General features: G+C 37.7%; 1 protein-coding gene across 5 annotated transcripts in view; it reads left to right on the forward strand.

The window, feature by feature from the left end:
• Positions 1-17,734, forward strand: part of tab2 (TGF-beta activated kinase 1 (MAP3K7) binding protein 2) — a 182,110-nt gene that overhangs the window by 116,577 nt on the left and 47,799 nt on the right. For all 5 annotated transcript variants that reach the window (XM_039747561.1, XM_039747560.1, XM_039747562.1 and 2 more), the window contains one exon: positions 13,295-13,485. In XM_039747561.1, coding sequence (XP_039603495.1) covers positions 13,384-13,485 — 102 coding nt within the window. In that variant the 5' untranslated portion in view covers positions 13,295-13,383. The remainder of the gene's footprint in view (positions 1-13,294; positions 13,486-17,734) is intronic.

Consider the following 17,734-nt stretch of genomic DNA (forward strand, 5'->3'; position numbering starts at 1 on the left):
AGGTGCAAAACAGCAGAGGGCTGCCTCACCACTTGTTTTAAGTTTATCTCTTGGAATTATAAGCAGACACTCATTTTAAGATCTAACTTTCCGATTTGGAGCCAGATTATGTAAGGCTTTGTAAACCATAAGTAATTTAAAGTCAATTCTAAATGGCACAGTTAGCCAATGTAGTAACTTCAGAGCTGGAGATATGTGCTCAGATTTTCTTTTCCTAGTTAAGATTCTAGCAGCTGCAATCTGCACTTGTTGCAATCAATTGGTCTTTTTTGGGTAGTCCTGAGAGGAGTGTGTTACAGTAATCTAGCTGACTGAAAACAAAAACGTGAAATAATTTCTTAATTTCTTAGCATCTTGCAAAGTTATAAGATATCTAACTTTTTCTATATTTTTTAAGTGAAAAAATGCTGTCCTAGTAATCTGATTAATCTGGTTTGGCAAAATGTTCAACAGGCTAACAGAATCTGTTAATTACTATAACAATGTAGTAGTGCAATCTGATCCAGTCTTCATATCAAATATCTGTGATGAGACCAAAAAATTGCTGTCTTGCTCCTCAGCTAATCTAGTGAAGCTTGAGCAAGTCTGGTAGGAGGAATGGGAGAATCCTCCTCCATCAAATTTTGCAAAATTAATAGAGACTTATCCAGAAAGACTACCACTGCATGACCATGACTGCTTGTGGTCTTTGGTGTCTTCAAACTGTGAATCTTGCATCAACCATTTCTTTCCAGTTTTTCTTGTAAAAGCTGCAAGAAGTGGTTTAGCCCAGTATTGCAATGAAGTAGATAATTACTTAATGTACAAGTTGGTTATTTTTACTTTATTGTACTGCCCTCTCTGATAACAAGCTGACCACATCTTGATGCACCAGCACCAAGCCATGCATCTCCCTTCATCATACTTTATATCATGAGGTTGGTTTGATGGTGGTGATCTGTGCATTTTTTTCACAAAACATAGCATTGCTTATTTTTCCTGGGTTTAACTTTTGTCTCCATTTGTTGACTATTTTGCCAGAAGTGTTGCAGAACATTTAGGTGGTCTTTTGCAATCTTGGGACCTTATGGGATCTTATTCAAATTCAGGAGTTTTCTGCAGGTGTTTTCTTGTAAGCCTGTGGTCATTTTTTATGACCTCTAACACTGTAGTCTTTTCTGGATCGTACTATGTAGCAAGAATGCTGAGTTTCCTTTGTTTTTAAACAGACTGCCTTACTGTGGATTGATGAACACCCAGGTATTTAGAAATGCTTTTGTAAAAGGTGAAAGATTTATTCGGGGTGAAAGGAACCCAGAGTGTGTACATTAACAAATCATTTTTAAAACAATAGACTCAATTATAATAAAATTTTTGTGGAACTAGCTAAATACCCACGCTTCGCAGCTGCAAAGTACTGCCTTAAAATATTTATTAAGAAGAAAATTAAACCTTTTTAAACTGAGGGAAAATTTACCAATAATTTGTTAAGGATCTCTTTGTATACCACATTGTGAGTTCGGCCCTCCGGTTGTAATATGACCAAGCTGTGCGCTGAGCTTACTCTTGAGCATGCAACATACAGTTGGCCATGTGAACAGTAATCTTGTTTCAAATCTCACAGCTTGGATTGCTGCTGTCATAATCGGTTTGAGTTTCATGGTTTGTTTCAATTACGACAGTATTTGTAGAACTTGTGTTGAAGAGACATTCGGCATCTGTCAAGCGTTGTAAGTATACAACCGGTTTCATCGATAACTTCACATCCAGCTTTTCAGAGTCTAAACATTCATAAACATCAAAGTGTCCACTACTGAAATCGTCACCTGTGAATCTAAGATGTTTAAGAGGCATTGGCGGTTGTCAAAAGGTGTAAAATATTTGGCCATTTCGGTACACTTGAAAGCGACAACCGAACAATTCAGCAGCAGCAACCAACTCACATGCAGATGCATAGGTGAAGGGCTTAATCATTTCACTCTTATAGTGCTCCTGTGTAGTATAATTATCTCCTGTACCGTCATCAGTCCACACCTTGAACCTGTCCCAGTCATTCAATACATAAGACAGAATCTTCCTCCGGATATCAAGAGTGAGCCTGATATGGCCATGCAATATATAACAAAGAGAATGGAAAAGGCAGGTGCCATCTCTGGGGTAAGTGACAGTTCTTTGATCGATGGTGATCACCTCGATAGACATATTAATGGGGGTACGGTTGGAATGATAAAGGAAATGGGTACCTGAACAATGTAAAGTAAGTCTAAGATACCTACACAATAACTATAATCGTAATAAATGAACAATAAAACAGCGGAGAAGCCGTGGATTAAATAAATAGGCTGTAGTTATCAGCAGGGAGACGGGAATCCCGTGGTGAAGCAAGGAAGGGAATGTAGAGACTGGAGCGACAGACAGCCTTATATAGGCAGGCAGCCAACAACGTGGGAGGCGTTGTGATGGAGGACCCAACGGCGCCTCACACGGTGACCGAGCTGCAAGCTATGGACGTATATATGTACATAAGTAGGATTCAGTTAGCGTTGGGAACCCGCGTACCAAATTTCTTAAATATGGGCCCATAAGTAACAAAGACTGTTGAAAAGTTCAATATGGCAGCCGACAGTGGCATCATACCACCAAAATAAGTACCAAATTTCAGCCTTCTACCTACACGGGAAATTGGAGAATTCGTGACGATGGAAAGTTCATTATGGCTGCTGACAGTGGCGTCATACCATTGAAATAAGTGCGTACATCAGTTTCAGTTAGCGCAGGGAAGCCGCCTACCAAATTTCGTGAAGATGGGGCCATGAATAAGAAAGTTCAACATGACAGATGTTGTTGACCGTTATGACCGTTACGCGTAGAATTTCGAAATGAAACCTGCTTAACTTTTGTAAGTAAGCTGTAAGGAATGAGCCTGCCAAATTTCAACCTTCTACCTACATGGGAAGTTGGAAACTTCAATATGGCGGCCGACAGTGGCATCATACCATCGAAATAAGTGCGTACATCAGTTTCAGTTAGCGCAGGGAAGCCGCCTACCAAATTTCGTGAAGATGGGGCCATAAATGAGTAAGTTCAACGTGGCGGACGTGGTAGATCGTTATGACCGTTACGTGTAGAATTTCGAAATGAAACCTGCTTAACTTTTGTTGTAGCTGTAAGGAATAAGCCTGCCAAATTTCAGCCTTCTACCTACACGGGAAGTTGAAGAAATAGTGATGAGTGAGTGAGTCAGTGAGGGCTTTGCCTTTTATTAGTATAGATTCAAAACATTCACACATCCAAAGGGTGACTCTACAACAACCTAAAACAGAAGTGGTCATGGCATTACCTGACTTTCAATTCTATTACCGGGTGGCAAATATACAAACTATAAAGACCTGGACATTGACACAAATTGATGAATTTACACAAGCCTGGTCTGCAGTAGAAATAAAATCTTGGAGTACTTCTTTATATTCCCTACTCTGTTCCCCAGTTAATACAAATTACAGTCAATAAAATAATAATCCAATTGCCCTTCATTCTTTCAGAATTTGGAACCAATGTAGGAATGTAGGAAGCACTTTAAGATAGTCAAACCTTTTAGCTGTTGCACCTCTAAATGACAACAACCTTTTTCCACCATCTCAAACTTATACACTATTAATGTCTAGAAAATGTTCGGTATTAAAATACTTAGGGACTTGTACATAATGTCTCTGGTTCCTACGAACAATTACACATCAAATTTAACCTCTCAAGAACACATTTCTTTCAAGCTAGAAATTTTGCTAAACAGAACCTGCCCAGTTTTCCTCACATCACCTCCCAACTTGTTTTATTCCAGAAGAAATACTAATCAGCCTTGAACATTCAGATATCATCTCAACAATTTATAAAAAATATTTTAAACTCCTTTCCTTTCAAAGACCCCAAAGTCCATTGGGGAATGCATCTGTCAATTTATATTTCAGAAAAGGAGTGGAAGGCAGCCATGCACAGAATATAATCTAGCTCAATATGTACAAATCACTCAATCATTTAATTTAACAATCTTTTATCGAGCACATATCTCATTTGAAATTGTTTAAGATGTTTCCAGGGCAAGATTCAGCATGTGAACATTGCAATCTAGCACCAGCCTCAGTGGGCCACATGTTCTGGGCATGCACCAAATTAAAAACATTTTGGACAAAAATCTTTTTTTTGCCTATCAGACAGCCTTGGTGTCACAATCACTCCAAACCCATTAACAGCTGTGTTTGGTTCACTCCCAGACAGGCTTATAGTGGAGAAAGACAAAACATAATCAATCACCTTTACTACACTACTAGCAAATAGACTTTTCTTGCCCAACTGGAAGAATCCCACCCCGCCACTTTTAAGTCCGTGGGTAACTGATGTTCTATACTATTTGATATTGGAAAAAATCTAATTCTCACTTAGAGGATCTGTTCAAAACTTTTTTTAAAACATGATCTAATCAATAACATTTTAGAATAAACTTCCACTTCTTTCCCTTGGGTGGGGTTTGAATTTTGCTTTGTTTGTTGCTTTGTTAAGTTTGACTTAATTGTATGGAATGCTATCTGCTTCTAATTAAACTTAAAATCAATTAAAAATGCTTTTGTTGTCATGTTCAGCTTTATGCACCTAAAAAATTATTATAATGTTCGGTAATATTCTTTTGGGACATAGTTCACATGAACAGATCTGTTTTGAGAATTGCAGACTGTGTCAGTAACTAAACTTTGCGTGCCCTGTTTATTAGGTCAGGTACCTTCCAACTCACACCTCCATCTCCATGATTGGAATACCTGACCCTGATCATCTTTTGTAGCAGTCACTAGCTTAGAAACTAATATTCTTCCAGTCCATACTGTGTATAAGCAATGTATTCAGTATTGACTCAAAGAAGTAGGATTGTTTTTATGTTGTTAGTTTAAGTAGATTATACTTGTATATTATTGTGTTTAAATCGAAGGTAATAGGCCATATTTTTGAATAAACAGTGCAGAAATTCAGGTAACTCCTTAGGCTTAATGAACATGTTCTAATAACATTACCATAATTATGTAAAATTCTCTTACTTAACCTTGATCTCTGAAATTTTATGGAAATTATCCAGTATATTTAGTACATATGGAATTGATGAGTCTGTATGCATAAATATAAAGTAACATAATTCATGCATCAACAGATACAGTCATGTGCTGACTTCCAGCTCCATTTGGGACTTGCCATTTGGCCATATGTCAGATTGGCCATATATTGGTCACAAACTGTACAGGTTATTGCAGTTGAGGGTTTCTGGGGCTTCTGTGGGTCACCTCTATGAATATTTTAACTTTACCCATGCAGAGTAGCACAAACCAATATTCAGGTCTTGGCAGCCTTTTTTCAGGGTGCCATGCACCACTTTTAAACTGCCACTGAGTTATTGTTATGCCGCTCACTCCACCTCTCGCACAGCTCTTTGGAAGTACAGCATAGCCGTGCTTCTGAAGCTGCACAGGGGGCTGCACTCGTTTTTCATATGACAGTGCTTAATAGTGTTTTTTTTACATCAAAAGGAAATATCCTCATTCATTTGTTGGTGCTTTTAAGCAAACTGTTAATACTTCACATGAGAAAGCTTGTGTAATGTAGTGAGACAGAAGAAATCAATCGTAAAAGGAAAATACTAGCTCAACTGTTATGCACAGCTGCTGTACTTTTTTCAGATACATAACTTAGTTCCTGTTTCTACTGAACTATGTATAATTGTCAATCAGCAATCGTTGTAGTCACACTGTTGCTTTTATTCGCCTATGTTCATGTCTGAAACTACAATTACATCAGTGTGTTCACCATATGAACTATGACACACTCCTAATAGTTGGCGACTTATATTTTCATATAGATAATCAGTGTGACCTAAAAGTAAAAGAATTTATGAACCACCTGGATTCTTTTGATTTGAGACAGCTCGTTAATCAGCCTACACATAAAGGAGGTCATACATTAGACTTAGTGATTACTAAAGGACTTAAAGTTGATATAAAGCAGATCATTGATATTGGTCTATCAGACCATTTTCTTCTACTTTTTAATATAGAAATAATGATAAAAACACCCATGAGAAGCATATTGTTAAAAAAATGCTTCTTTGACTCAGCAGCAGCTTTAAAATTTACAAACATTCTAAGCAATCAGTCCGTTTATAGTGCCACCATAATAGTGAGGATAATGTAAATAGTAAGGTGGAAAGATTTAATACTAAAGTGAGAGCTGCTGTTGACATAGTTGCACCTGAAAAGACAGTTAAAAATCTTCTAGCATTGTTATACCATGGAAGACCCAAAGAGTGTCGGATTTAAAGAGAACATGCCGTAGAGCTGAGCGTAAATGGAGGAAGACTAAACTAACTATCCATTATGAAATATTAAAAGTTAAAATAACAGAATACAATAACACTGTCCGTCTTGAGAGGCGCTGCTATTTCTCTAAGATTATAAATAACAATGCTAGTAATCCCAGAGTCTTATTCTCTACAATTGATCGCCTACTAAACCCAGGTAACTCAAAGGAATGCCTCCTAAGTACTTCCAGTAAAACCTGTGAGGCTATCGCTGTATTTTTCAATCAAAAAATTAATGATATTAGAAATAACATAGTATATCCCTCCAACACTAAGGATCCTCCTAAACCCCAGCATTCTGTTATAAACAAATTAAACTCTTTCACTAGGATAGATTTACCTGATTTACAAAAAATATCTCAATTAAAACCCTCCACCTGCGTCCTTGATCCAATACCAACAAATTATTTCAAAGAAGTATCAGGCGTGCCAATTGATAATGTTCTTGACATAGTAAATTCGTCATTAGATATGGGGGTCTTCCCAGACTGCTGTAGTTAAACCCCTACTTAAGAAACATAATCTTGACCCCTTGGCTCTTGAAAATTTTAGACCCATCTCTAACCTGCCTTTCTTAAGTAAAGTTCTGGAGAAGGCAGTCATTATGCAGTTAAATGACCACCTAAATAAACATGCTATTCTTGATAAATTTCAGTCGGGTTTTAGAACAAATCACAGCACAGAAACTGCACTCGTTAAAGTAGTAAATGATTTGCGAGTGAATGCAGACAGAGGCCATTTATCTGTTCTCATCCTCTTAGATCTGAGTGCTGCATTTGACACCATTGATCATAATATTCTTAGAAATCGCCTTAGTCAATGGGTGGGCCTCTCTGGCAGTGTCTTAAATTGGTTTGAATCCTACCTGACAGGGAGAAAATTCTTTGTTAGTTGTGGTAATTACAACTCAAAGACACATGATATCCAATATGGTGTTCCACAAGGCTCTATCCTGGGTCCACTGCTCTTCTCAATCTACATGCTTCCATTAGGTCAGATTATCTCAGGGCACAACGTGAGCTACCACAGCTATGCTGATGACACACAGCTGTACTTATCAATAGCACCTGATGACCCCGATTCTCTTGATTCACTAACACAATGTCTGACTTGTATCCCAGAATGGATGAATAGTAACTTTCTCAAGTTAAAGAGAAAACTGAAATTTTAGTGATTAGCAATAATGGATACAATGAGGCTATTAGAAATAAACTGGATACATTAGGATTAAAAGTCAAGACGGAGGTAAAAAACTTAGGGGTAATTGTTGACTGTAATCTGAATTTTAAATCGCATATTAATAGATCACTAGGACAGCATTTTTTCACTTAAGAAACATAGCTAAAGTTGGACCTCTTATATCACTGAAAGATGCTGAGAAATTAGTTCACGCGTTTTTCAGTCGACTAGATTACTGTAACGGACTACCCCAAAAAGACATAAATCGTTTGCAACTAGTGCAGAATGCAGCTGCTAGAATCCTAACTAGGATAAGAAAATCCGAGCACATTCTCCAGTTTTGATGTCACTACACTGGTTACCTGTGTCATTCAGGATTGACTTTAAAATTCTGCTTATGGTTTATAAAGCCTTAAATAATCTCACCCCATCTTATATATCGGAATGTCTGACACCTTATATTCCAAATCGTAACCTCAGATCCTCAAATGAGTGTCTCCTTAGAATTCCAAGAACAAAACTTAAAAGAAGTGGTGAGGCGGCCTTCTGCTGCTATGCACCTAAAATCTGGAATAGCCTGCCAATAGGAATTCGCCAGGCTAATACAGTAGAGCACTTTAAAACACTGCTGAAAACATATTACTTTAACATGGCCTTTTTATAACTTCAGTTTAACTTAACCCTGATACTCTGTATGTTCAATTCATCATAACTATTCATGGTGGCTCTAAAATCCGTACTGACCCCTACTTTCTTTTCTGTTTCTTTTTCCGGTTTCTTTGTGGTGGTGGCGCAGGCCACCACCACCTTCTCAAAGCATCATGATGCTCCAACAATGATGGATGGATTAAAAGCCAGAAGTGTACGTGACCATCATCTTCAAGTCCTTCCGTGTGATCCCTAAATCCAAAGAGGACTGTTTCATTTATGTTAGGTAGAATGCCCAGAGGGGACTGGGCGGTCTCATGGTCTGGAATCCCTACAGATTTTATTTTTCTCCAGCCGTCTGGAGTTTTTTTTTGTTTTTTCTGTCCACCCTGGCCATTGGACCTTACTCTTATTCTATGTTAATTAATGTTGACATATTTTATTTTCTTACTGTGTCTTTTATTTTTCTATTCTTCATTATGTAAAGCACTTTGAGCTACTGTTTGTATGAAAATATGCTATATAAATAAATGTTGTTGTTGTTTCTTTAAACTAATTCCTAATTAATGCTTATTATCACTGATGCTTGTGCAGTATGGTTGTGCAGTGATTAGTAATGCTACCTCATGGATTGAGCATACTGGGCATTTATCCTATGTTTGGTTGTTGTCTCTGAGGAATTATCATTATTCTTATAGCTAGGTACTCAGGTGTTCCTCTGATATCTCCAAAAATGTGTATGCTAAGTGAGGTGGTGTCTCTTGAGTTCACCCTAAATGTGTATGGGTCTGTGCATGACTCAACACACTCATCTCACACTTGAAAGCTCATCATAGTTCCTTAAAGTCAAAAGGTGTGGTGGTACAAAGCACTCAGTGCTGAAATAAACAGTAAAAAATAAACTTAAAGAAAACAGCAAAATGCTTAAAAGGATTAGGATCACATTGTTACTTATATACATTGTTCATAAGTCGGAAAATGGATGGATGGATAAGTCTTGTAAAATAAAGTGAATTTCACAGCTGCAGTTTCGTAATTTGCACAAATTTTGTTCTGTCAGCAATATGTGCTGCAGGCCAGTTAGGAATCTCCCTTATCCACATGCAGTAATACCTTGTGAGTGCCATACTTCTGTGTGCAGTGTAATTCTTTTAGCCTCCTTCTACTGTACGCTCTTTGACAGTTGCATTGTTGTTACATGTACCTGTAAGCATTAAGTATAAGCCCAAATTGGATAATATTACATATGAAGGCATCAGACTAGAGCATAGCTTTTATTCATTTAACTCTGTATAAAACTTCATTTGGCCATCTGTTTCCTGCAAGTGCACAACAACAGGCAGACTCTTTTTTCTCTAATGAAAAACTAGGAATCTTAAGTGTAGAAGCTTGCGTTAACACTAGCAAAGTGTGCCAACCTGGTAAACCAAAGTGTTCACACTAGATGTGTCAATATTAGTGTTTAGGAAAAGAGTAGACACAATTATTATAACATTGTTACAAAACAGAGAACCAGTACTTTTATTTTTAGCTGGAACTGAAAAGAAAATTATTGTGCGACATCATGCAACTGCTAATTGTCTGTGTATTTACCAGGGCTTAAGTACATTAAGGGATCCACGGCATTGTGAGAAGAACCCTATGTGGAGCAGTGGTGATCCAGGCGATGTTAGGAGTAGGGAGCAGAACTCATAGGGTGCCCCACGGATTTTGACATATGGCAGTGGTAACACAAGGTAGTAAAGTTTGACACTTCCCAAAGGGTGATCTCTTCTGCTGAGCAGACCTTAAAGGAAGAGTGGAGGAGACATACTTGTAGAAGGAGGTTCATAATTCTTTTATGAATCTGTCCTAGCTGTGTTTTAAACCTTGATTTAACGTTTTTATTGGAGTATTTGTTGATGACTAATTTAAACTTCCACTTGAACACTGTTTTTATTACGGATTATTTTTTGAGAATTACACGGCACTTTGCTTTCAACACTGTATGGAATAAAAAGCACGAAGCACTTTTTAAACCATTCTTGTTGTTGTGTGTCCTCATTCGCCCTAATCTATCATGGTTGATGGCTAATGATGACCCAGGTTCAAGGAAGAAATGCTAGCTGCAGGCAACCCAAACATCATAAGGCTGTAAAGTCAAAAGTCATCCTTTGAATATTTTGAGCGCATAACAAAAAAAATTCCTACTCAAATGCTAAAACTTACAATAGAATGTAAATGAACAGCTGATTGTTTTTCCCTTACACTGATTTCTGCATTGTATTACTTTAGATGCTTTATGCTTTTTTTTACATGAACCCTCCAAAGAGAACATCAGCCTGTTTGCATTTTTGAGTGGTTTCTACCCCCACTACTCTGCTCTTGGATAATGGCATTGTAAAAGTCACTCTTGCACTCAAGATCTCTTTATTGCTGTTTTATGCTGCAACTGTTAAGCATCCAAGTATGCAAACTTGGACCGAGCTATATGGAGATGGTTGATCAAGCACGTCTACTCCACATTGAAACTGGAAAAGATGAAGAAGAAATCTGTTGCTTTCATATCTATATTTTAGCTGTTAATTTATCATTTGTGTTAAATTACTATTATGTGATGTACATGCAGAGGTTCACTGTGATTGCTTTCTGCATATTAGACACAGTCTTATGGAGGAAAAAAAGGCCATTGTAATATCTTTAAACCCACTTTTTTCATTTTCATAATATATGTTTTGAGGGGATCACCTCAGACTTGTACCAGCAAATATGCCAGTAATCATTTTGATGGCTTTTCTGTTTTATTCAAGAAAGGGTTTCATTTTCACTCAATTACAAGTTTTGTTAGAATTACCAGTATTATAATTTTTATTGTAATTAGTTGTTATAATATTGTAAGAGTGTTTTTAGAAACATTTTTAGGCTAGTTTGCAGTCAGTCTGTTTATTTGAGAACTGATGACAAAAATAATCACTGGAAATCTTTGCTGATGGTTGTTGCACAAAAAGACATTAATGCGGAGTCTAGAGGGGAAAAAACTTATGGTTTTAAAAGCTTTTTCTGATTCTAATTTACAGATAACAGATTGTAGCCCTGTACAGCATAAAATGCAGTCTTGTATATATCATCTGGTATTTTGTTGTAGAGAGAACAAGGGTTAGGGTAACTATTTAAATAACCCACATCCTTAAATAAAACTGCACATACCTCTGCAAGTTAAACTCAAGGATAAAATGGTGATGCCAAAGCCTAAGTCTTGTAATGTTTAAACTTTATCAAATTTATCTTAGATAGCTAAAGCCCACTTCATACTGCACAATTTATCTGGTGATTTTGAGTCATAATCTTCATTTACATAATCTTAGGAAGTTGACGGCTGTTGCGGCACTCTTCCATTATTGCCATTCATATACTTCGACATGCCCACCAACTCAATCAGATCAGTCTTGGACTTGCCCTAAAAAATCAAATGGGTTAGATTCAATCACAAAGATGGGCTCCTGTATTTGCAAGAGCTGACAACCATAGATCGCTCATTCAATTAGAATGCATACAATACAGCTGAAATGAAAGACAGAAAATGGGTGTTATGGACTGTAGAAACAAAAAAGAATTGTGTCAGTTGAGTGAGTAATGGTCTTCATACCAAGACAGAATAGGAAAAAAAAATGGGTTCTTCATACATTTGTATGGCCACCAGCACTATCAGGCAGTGTGTCAATTGGCTGTCAAGATGTGTCAAGCTTGTTATTTTTTGGAAATTTAAAACTTGACCTAGAACATGAGAGGCAATCATTTTAATTTGTTTTCTCCAGTAATGCCTAGTTGTGCAATCTCAAGTGTAACTAGATTGAAACAGAGTAACCAATAGATTTCACAACAAAGAACAAAAAACAACGTCAAAAGAGTAGATATGACACCCTTTGTCCTACGATCAGATCAGTGTTTTAACAATGATGACAAAATTAGTGTTTTCTACCAGAATCCGGCACCCGAGTTTTAAAATATTTGAGATATGATACTGGCATTAGTTAATGGGTCTATGAATAGTGTTTTATTACAGTATTCAACTGTTTCCAAATGGTTGTTTTTATTCTGCGTATATTCAGATAGTTTTGACACAAAGTTTTGTTTAATCATGGAATCTGACATCACCAGGGCAGCAAGTTACATCAACTGCAGTTTTTAGGTTTGACATACTTACCAACTAGAGAGAAGTCTTGTAATGTGCCACCAGGCTAAGAAGAATATAAGAAAAGATTGTCTTGTGTATATTTAAATGTATTTGTGTTGTGATTTGTAGCTTGTAACAATTACTCATCCATATAAGTTATACGTTTATCTAAAGATGATCTGAATTGGCACTGCATTCAACAAAAGTTGTTATTGCTGTTTGTTTCAGCTAAAGAAGAACAATTTTACAAGACTTCAGTGAACTGCTTCTTTCATCATTGTTACTGTCCCATACATTTTCTTGCATAAGAAGATGATGCATTATTCTTTGTTTAAACTACGTGACATTAATCAATGTTGCTTGTAATCTTTCAGATTAATGATTCATTTTACAGATGATAGAAATAGCAGAACCTGTTATCTTCATTAATGTGTGATGGGCTTTTTCAGTACCTTTTGACACAGTTAAAGAAGTGATATATTTTTTCTTGTGAAGCTATTGAGGTCACGTACCATCTATTAAAATCTCTCAGTTATTACAAAACGCAGCAAAAATAAACAAAAAATTGCTGTTTGCAGTTCAATTGTTAAATAAGGAATACTGAAAGAATTAAAAATTTTGGGCTTAACTTGAATTGTTGAATTTAAGTTGTCCATCTGGCGCTTCCGAGTTGTGTATGCCTTGAAATCAGTATTTTCCATGCTAAAACATAATAGTATTGATCTGTACATCTCTAGTAAATAGTACGTAAAAGAATTCTTGACAGTTATTAAAAGACAGTTATTAAAATTAATGTAACTAAATATGTTAAGGGGCTGAAAAGTTCAGTTTTTATTAAATGATCTGAAAAATATATTTTAAACATAGTTGTATAAAGTTTCATTAATATTTTTTAAAAAGAACTGTAAATAGACAATTTGCTTTCTTTATTTTTGATTTCATAGAAAATGTCTGAAAGAAGGAAGAAGTGCTGCTGCTACTGAGGCCTGGAATAGGTTATACAAGATAAGAGTACCATCAAGGCAAAACACGAATGGCCCAGGGAAGCCAGCAGATTGATATTCAGGTTTTACATGACCTGCGCCAAAAGTTTCCTGAGGTTCCAGAGGGTGTTGTATCCAAATGCATACTGCAGGTAAGTCTAAATCTACTTAGTTTTCCTTTTTGTATTATATTTTTGTAGTGTGATAATTTCTTTTTGTGTTGCAACTGTTGTCTTTTATTAATTTTAATAATTGTGTCATTTCAAGTTTTGTGTTCCCTGCAGAAATCCATGTAATTTTTTAATTTTAGAAACCAAGATGAACAGACTGATTGAATAACTGATTGACTATTTAATCTAGGCTGTTGCATTGTTTTGCTCTTTCACTACTTAGCCAATCAGTGTTATAGGTAATATAAAGTACACATGCAAAATATTTGTAAGAAAAGTGAACAGCGTTACAAGTCTTGGGGGAGGGTTTACCTTTGTCTCACTAGATACATTTATGTGAACCTCAATAGCTTGGTTATTACAGAAGCTCAGTTTCTAAAATGCCATGTAAGCTCTAACTCCGGATAATCAGGTTAACAGGGGTAGGTTTCTCCATGGATAACCTGATTATGAGGCCATATAAACCCTTAAACTCAGCTACACTAATTTAAGAGCAATAAGGCAACACATTAAAAAAAATGTCCATTACGCAATATGATTACTTTGTAAAGCACTGGATGTAAAACAGGAAGCACACATACTGGGTTGTTAATCACACAGCCAAGCAGAGAATAGTTTGCGGAAAAGAGAATCTGATAACAGACACCTAGAAACAGAAGTGTCAGTTTAACTAAACATATTTTTAAAATGCTAGAAAATTATCACAGACTTAATGTTTTAGTTTTGAATTCACAGTAGGCTTTAATGATGTTTAACTTTTTTTGCACAGTTTAATGACATTGGAGCATTTTGATAAAGGTCCAGAAAATTACGTGCCTATGTAAACATGGATTTTTAACAAACTAGGTTTCTGTCACATTAACCTGGTTATGTCTTTGCATGCAAATGGTGTCACTGATTAATCTGGTACATCACATGCTCAGAGTGTCCAGTGAAAAGACTCAACACTATTAACAGTAGCAATTAAAAAACAGGTTTAATTGTTCCAACAATAAACAAAAGATGCACCTAAAACTTCCACAACCAGGTAACAATTGGGCCTTTTGAACCAGAAGAAAAGGGCTTTTAAAGGCAGTGATCAGCATGAACCTAAGCGCATGCAGAAGGAACTCAGAGTCCAGCTCAGGGCGGCGAAGGAGAAGTATAGGAGAAGGCTGGAGCAGAAGTTGCAGAATAAAAGCATGGAGGAAGTGTGGGATGAGATGAAGATCATCACTGGCTGCAGCTTGAAGCAGGGTGCCTCCATTGAGAGAGACATGGAGAGAGCAAACCAGATGAACAACTTCTTTAACAGATTTGACCACTCTAACCCACTCTCACCTCGGAGTACTGCACCCTCCACCCATCCTTCTGCTGATACCAGCATAGGAAAGAGTTCCTCCCCCCACCCACAATTACAGCAGCCCAGGTAACCAGAGAGCTGAGGAGACTTTGTGCCAGCAAAGCAGTGGGTCCAGATGGAGTATCGCCACGACTGCTGAAGGCCTGTGCGTTAGAGCTAGGGAGTCCTCTACAGCGTATCTTCAACCTGAGCCTGGAACAGGAGAGAGTCCCAAGGCTTTGGAAAACATCTTGCATCACCCAAGTCCCAAAGGTCTGGTGAGCTGAATGACTTCCGGCCTGTCACTCTGACGTCACATGTGATGAAGACCATGGAACAGCTGCTGCTTCACCACCTGAGACCACAGGTCTGCCAAGGCCAAGACGGGAGTGGAGGATGCCATCATCTATATGCTACACCGATCCCTCTCCCACTTGGACAGAGGCAGTAGTGCTATAAGAATTATGCTTCTGTACTTCTCTAACCCCTTCAACATCATCCAACCTCTGCTCCTTAGGGATAAGCTGACAGAGATGTGAGTAGATTCATACCTGGTGGCATGGATCTTGGACTATCTTACAGACAGACCTCAGTATGTGCGTCTCGGGAACTGCAGCTCTGACATTGTGGTCAGCAACACAGGAGCAACGCAGGGGGACTGTACTTTCTCCGGTCCTGTTCAGCCTATATACAGGTGCCAGTCATAAAATTAGAATATCATGACAAAGTTGATTTATTTCAGTAATTCCATTCAAAAAGTGAAACTTGTATATTAGATTCATTCATTACACAGAGACTGATGTATTTCAAATGTTTATTTCTTTTAAACACAGTGACTGCTGTCACTGTCCTACTCCACTGTCAGACTGAGGAGATTGTTCCTCCCCCACACTGTGCAACTCTTCAATATTCCACCTGGCGGGGTAACGTTAACATTATACAAAGTTATTGTCTGTTATACCTGCATTTTTATCAGTCTTTAATATTGTTTTTTATCAGTATGCTGCTACTGGAGTATGTGAATTTCCCCTTGGGATTAATAAAGTATCTATGAATCAATCAACAAGTAAATTGACAAAACATACTTAATCCCATAGGCTTTGTCAAACAAAACCTGCCATGAACACACGGGTGGACTTAGGAGGGAAGGGACACATGGGCTTCAACCATTGTTTAGTTTCCCTATATCTCCACAGAGGCAAAAGTAGCATGTAATGTCAAAGCTTTGTATAGCCACTACACAAGACCAAAAAGAAGTGCAAGAGTATACAACAGGTGTATGGATAACCACAAAAAACATAGAAACAGCACTTGAGTATATGTGGACATTTGCTTTCAAGTAATTTTTGTTAGTCTGGATCCCTGAATATAAAGATCTGTAAAACTCGAATGCAAAATTGTCATGAAACAACGAAGTGTTTCCTTAATTATTTTCATATTTCGTGTGAATTGAGAGCAATCTTTTTACTAGTATATTGGCAAACATAAATTAATGAGTGGAGCAAAGAGCAGAACATGCACAGAGGACATCTCAGCAGATTCTCTTTTCAGATTCAACAGGGCCAATGCATTTTCAGCACTATCTTCTTTACATTGTCTTAGATTGCAAACATTCACAACCCAGTAGTATATTTGAAAATTTGGCCTCGCCATACCACCTTCTACTTTTGATCTTTATAAGGTTGATTTTTTTAATATATGGTCTTTTTTCCTTCAATATAAATAAGCTGATAACAGAGTCAAGCTGTTTATAAAATGGACTTATTAATAATTATAGAAATATTCTGAAACAGGAATATAACATACATATTTTAGCTGTATTAAATCTGCCTTCTAAGGAGAGGTGAAACGTTGACCATCCGCTTTCCATTAAACTATCAAAATTAATCTTAAAGCTTGTTTGTAATTGCACTTTTCGAATACTTAAACTGTTCTGAAACAGTTAACGAAAAGTCTTCTAACAGCCTTTTCAAGATTGGCATTAAATCCACATATTTTGTGAAAGTCATTTTATACCTTTATTAAGGTTGGCAAAGATATACAGTGGAACCTTGGGTCACGAACGTCTCCAAACACATACAAATCGGGTTACGACCAAAAAGTTCTCCAAACTTTTACATCTGTTCATGACTACACACTCGGGTGACAAGCAAGCCAGTTTCCCTTCCGGTTCGTATGCACCAATGATTTCCGCATGTGTTCAGTCTCTCCCTGTGCATTCGCTCTGAACTCTTTGTGCTCTATTTCGTTTCCCTTCCGGTTCATACGCACCGATGATTTCCGCATGTGTTCAGTCTCTCCCTGTAATGTACATTGTTCTCGGTGCATCACGCAGAGGGACTCTCCCTCAAAACTGTAACCTCCTCTCAACCCAGCTTCCTCCTGTGGTATAGTGGGTCCATAGCTCCCATCAAAAAGGCCAGTTTTAATAAATCACCGCACTCGCGGCTTAGCGAGGGGGCGTGGTGGTGTGTGGACAAAGTGGTTCCTGAGGAGTTAGTGATGTGGGCGTTTCTCACCTAAGTGCACAGGTGAGAAGCGGTCCGCATGCGTAATTGTTCCCAGGAGCTGCTGATTGCCACAGCTACCACGTCCTCTTCATAAATAGAAACGCAAGTCGGCTAAAGGGAAAAAGAAGAGAACAGGAAAGAACGGGAGGTTGCAGGAGAAGGCAGGAAGCAGGAGCAGAAAGCCGGTGCTGGAGAGAGACTGAGGTGAGTACACTTTTTATTGGTCTGGTCGTTCTGAAGGCTGTCATACTCAGGAAGTAGCTGGGGCTAATCGACTCCTTCCGATGGTGTCAGATGTAACTCCTTTCAACGAGCATATTATGAGACAGATTATGGCACTCTCTGGAGGCCCTGTCTCAGTGTATGCTCCGACCGTGGTGAGTGATGTCTCCCTTACTGA

The sequence above is a fragment of the Polypterus senegalus genome, chromosome 3, assembly GCF_016835505.1.
Source record: "Polypterus senegalus isolate Bchr_013 chromosome 3, ASM1683550v1, whole genome shotgun sequence".
Taxonomy (NCBI): domain Eukaryota; kingdom Metazoa; phylum Chordata; class Cladistia; order Polypteriformes; family Polypteridae; genus Polypterus; species Polypterus senegalus.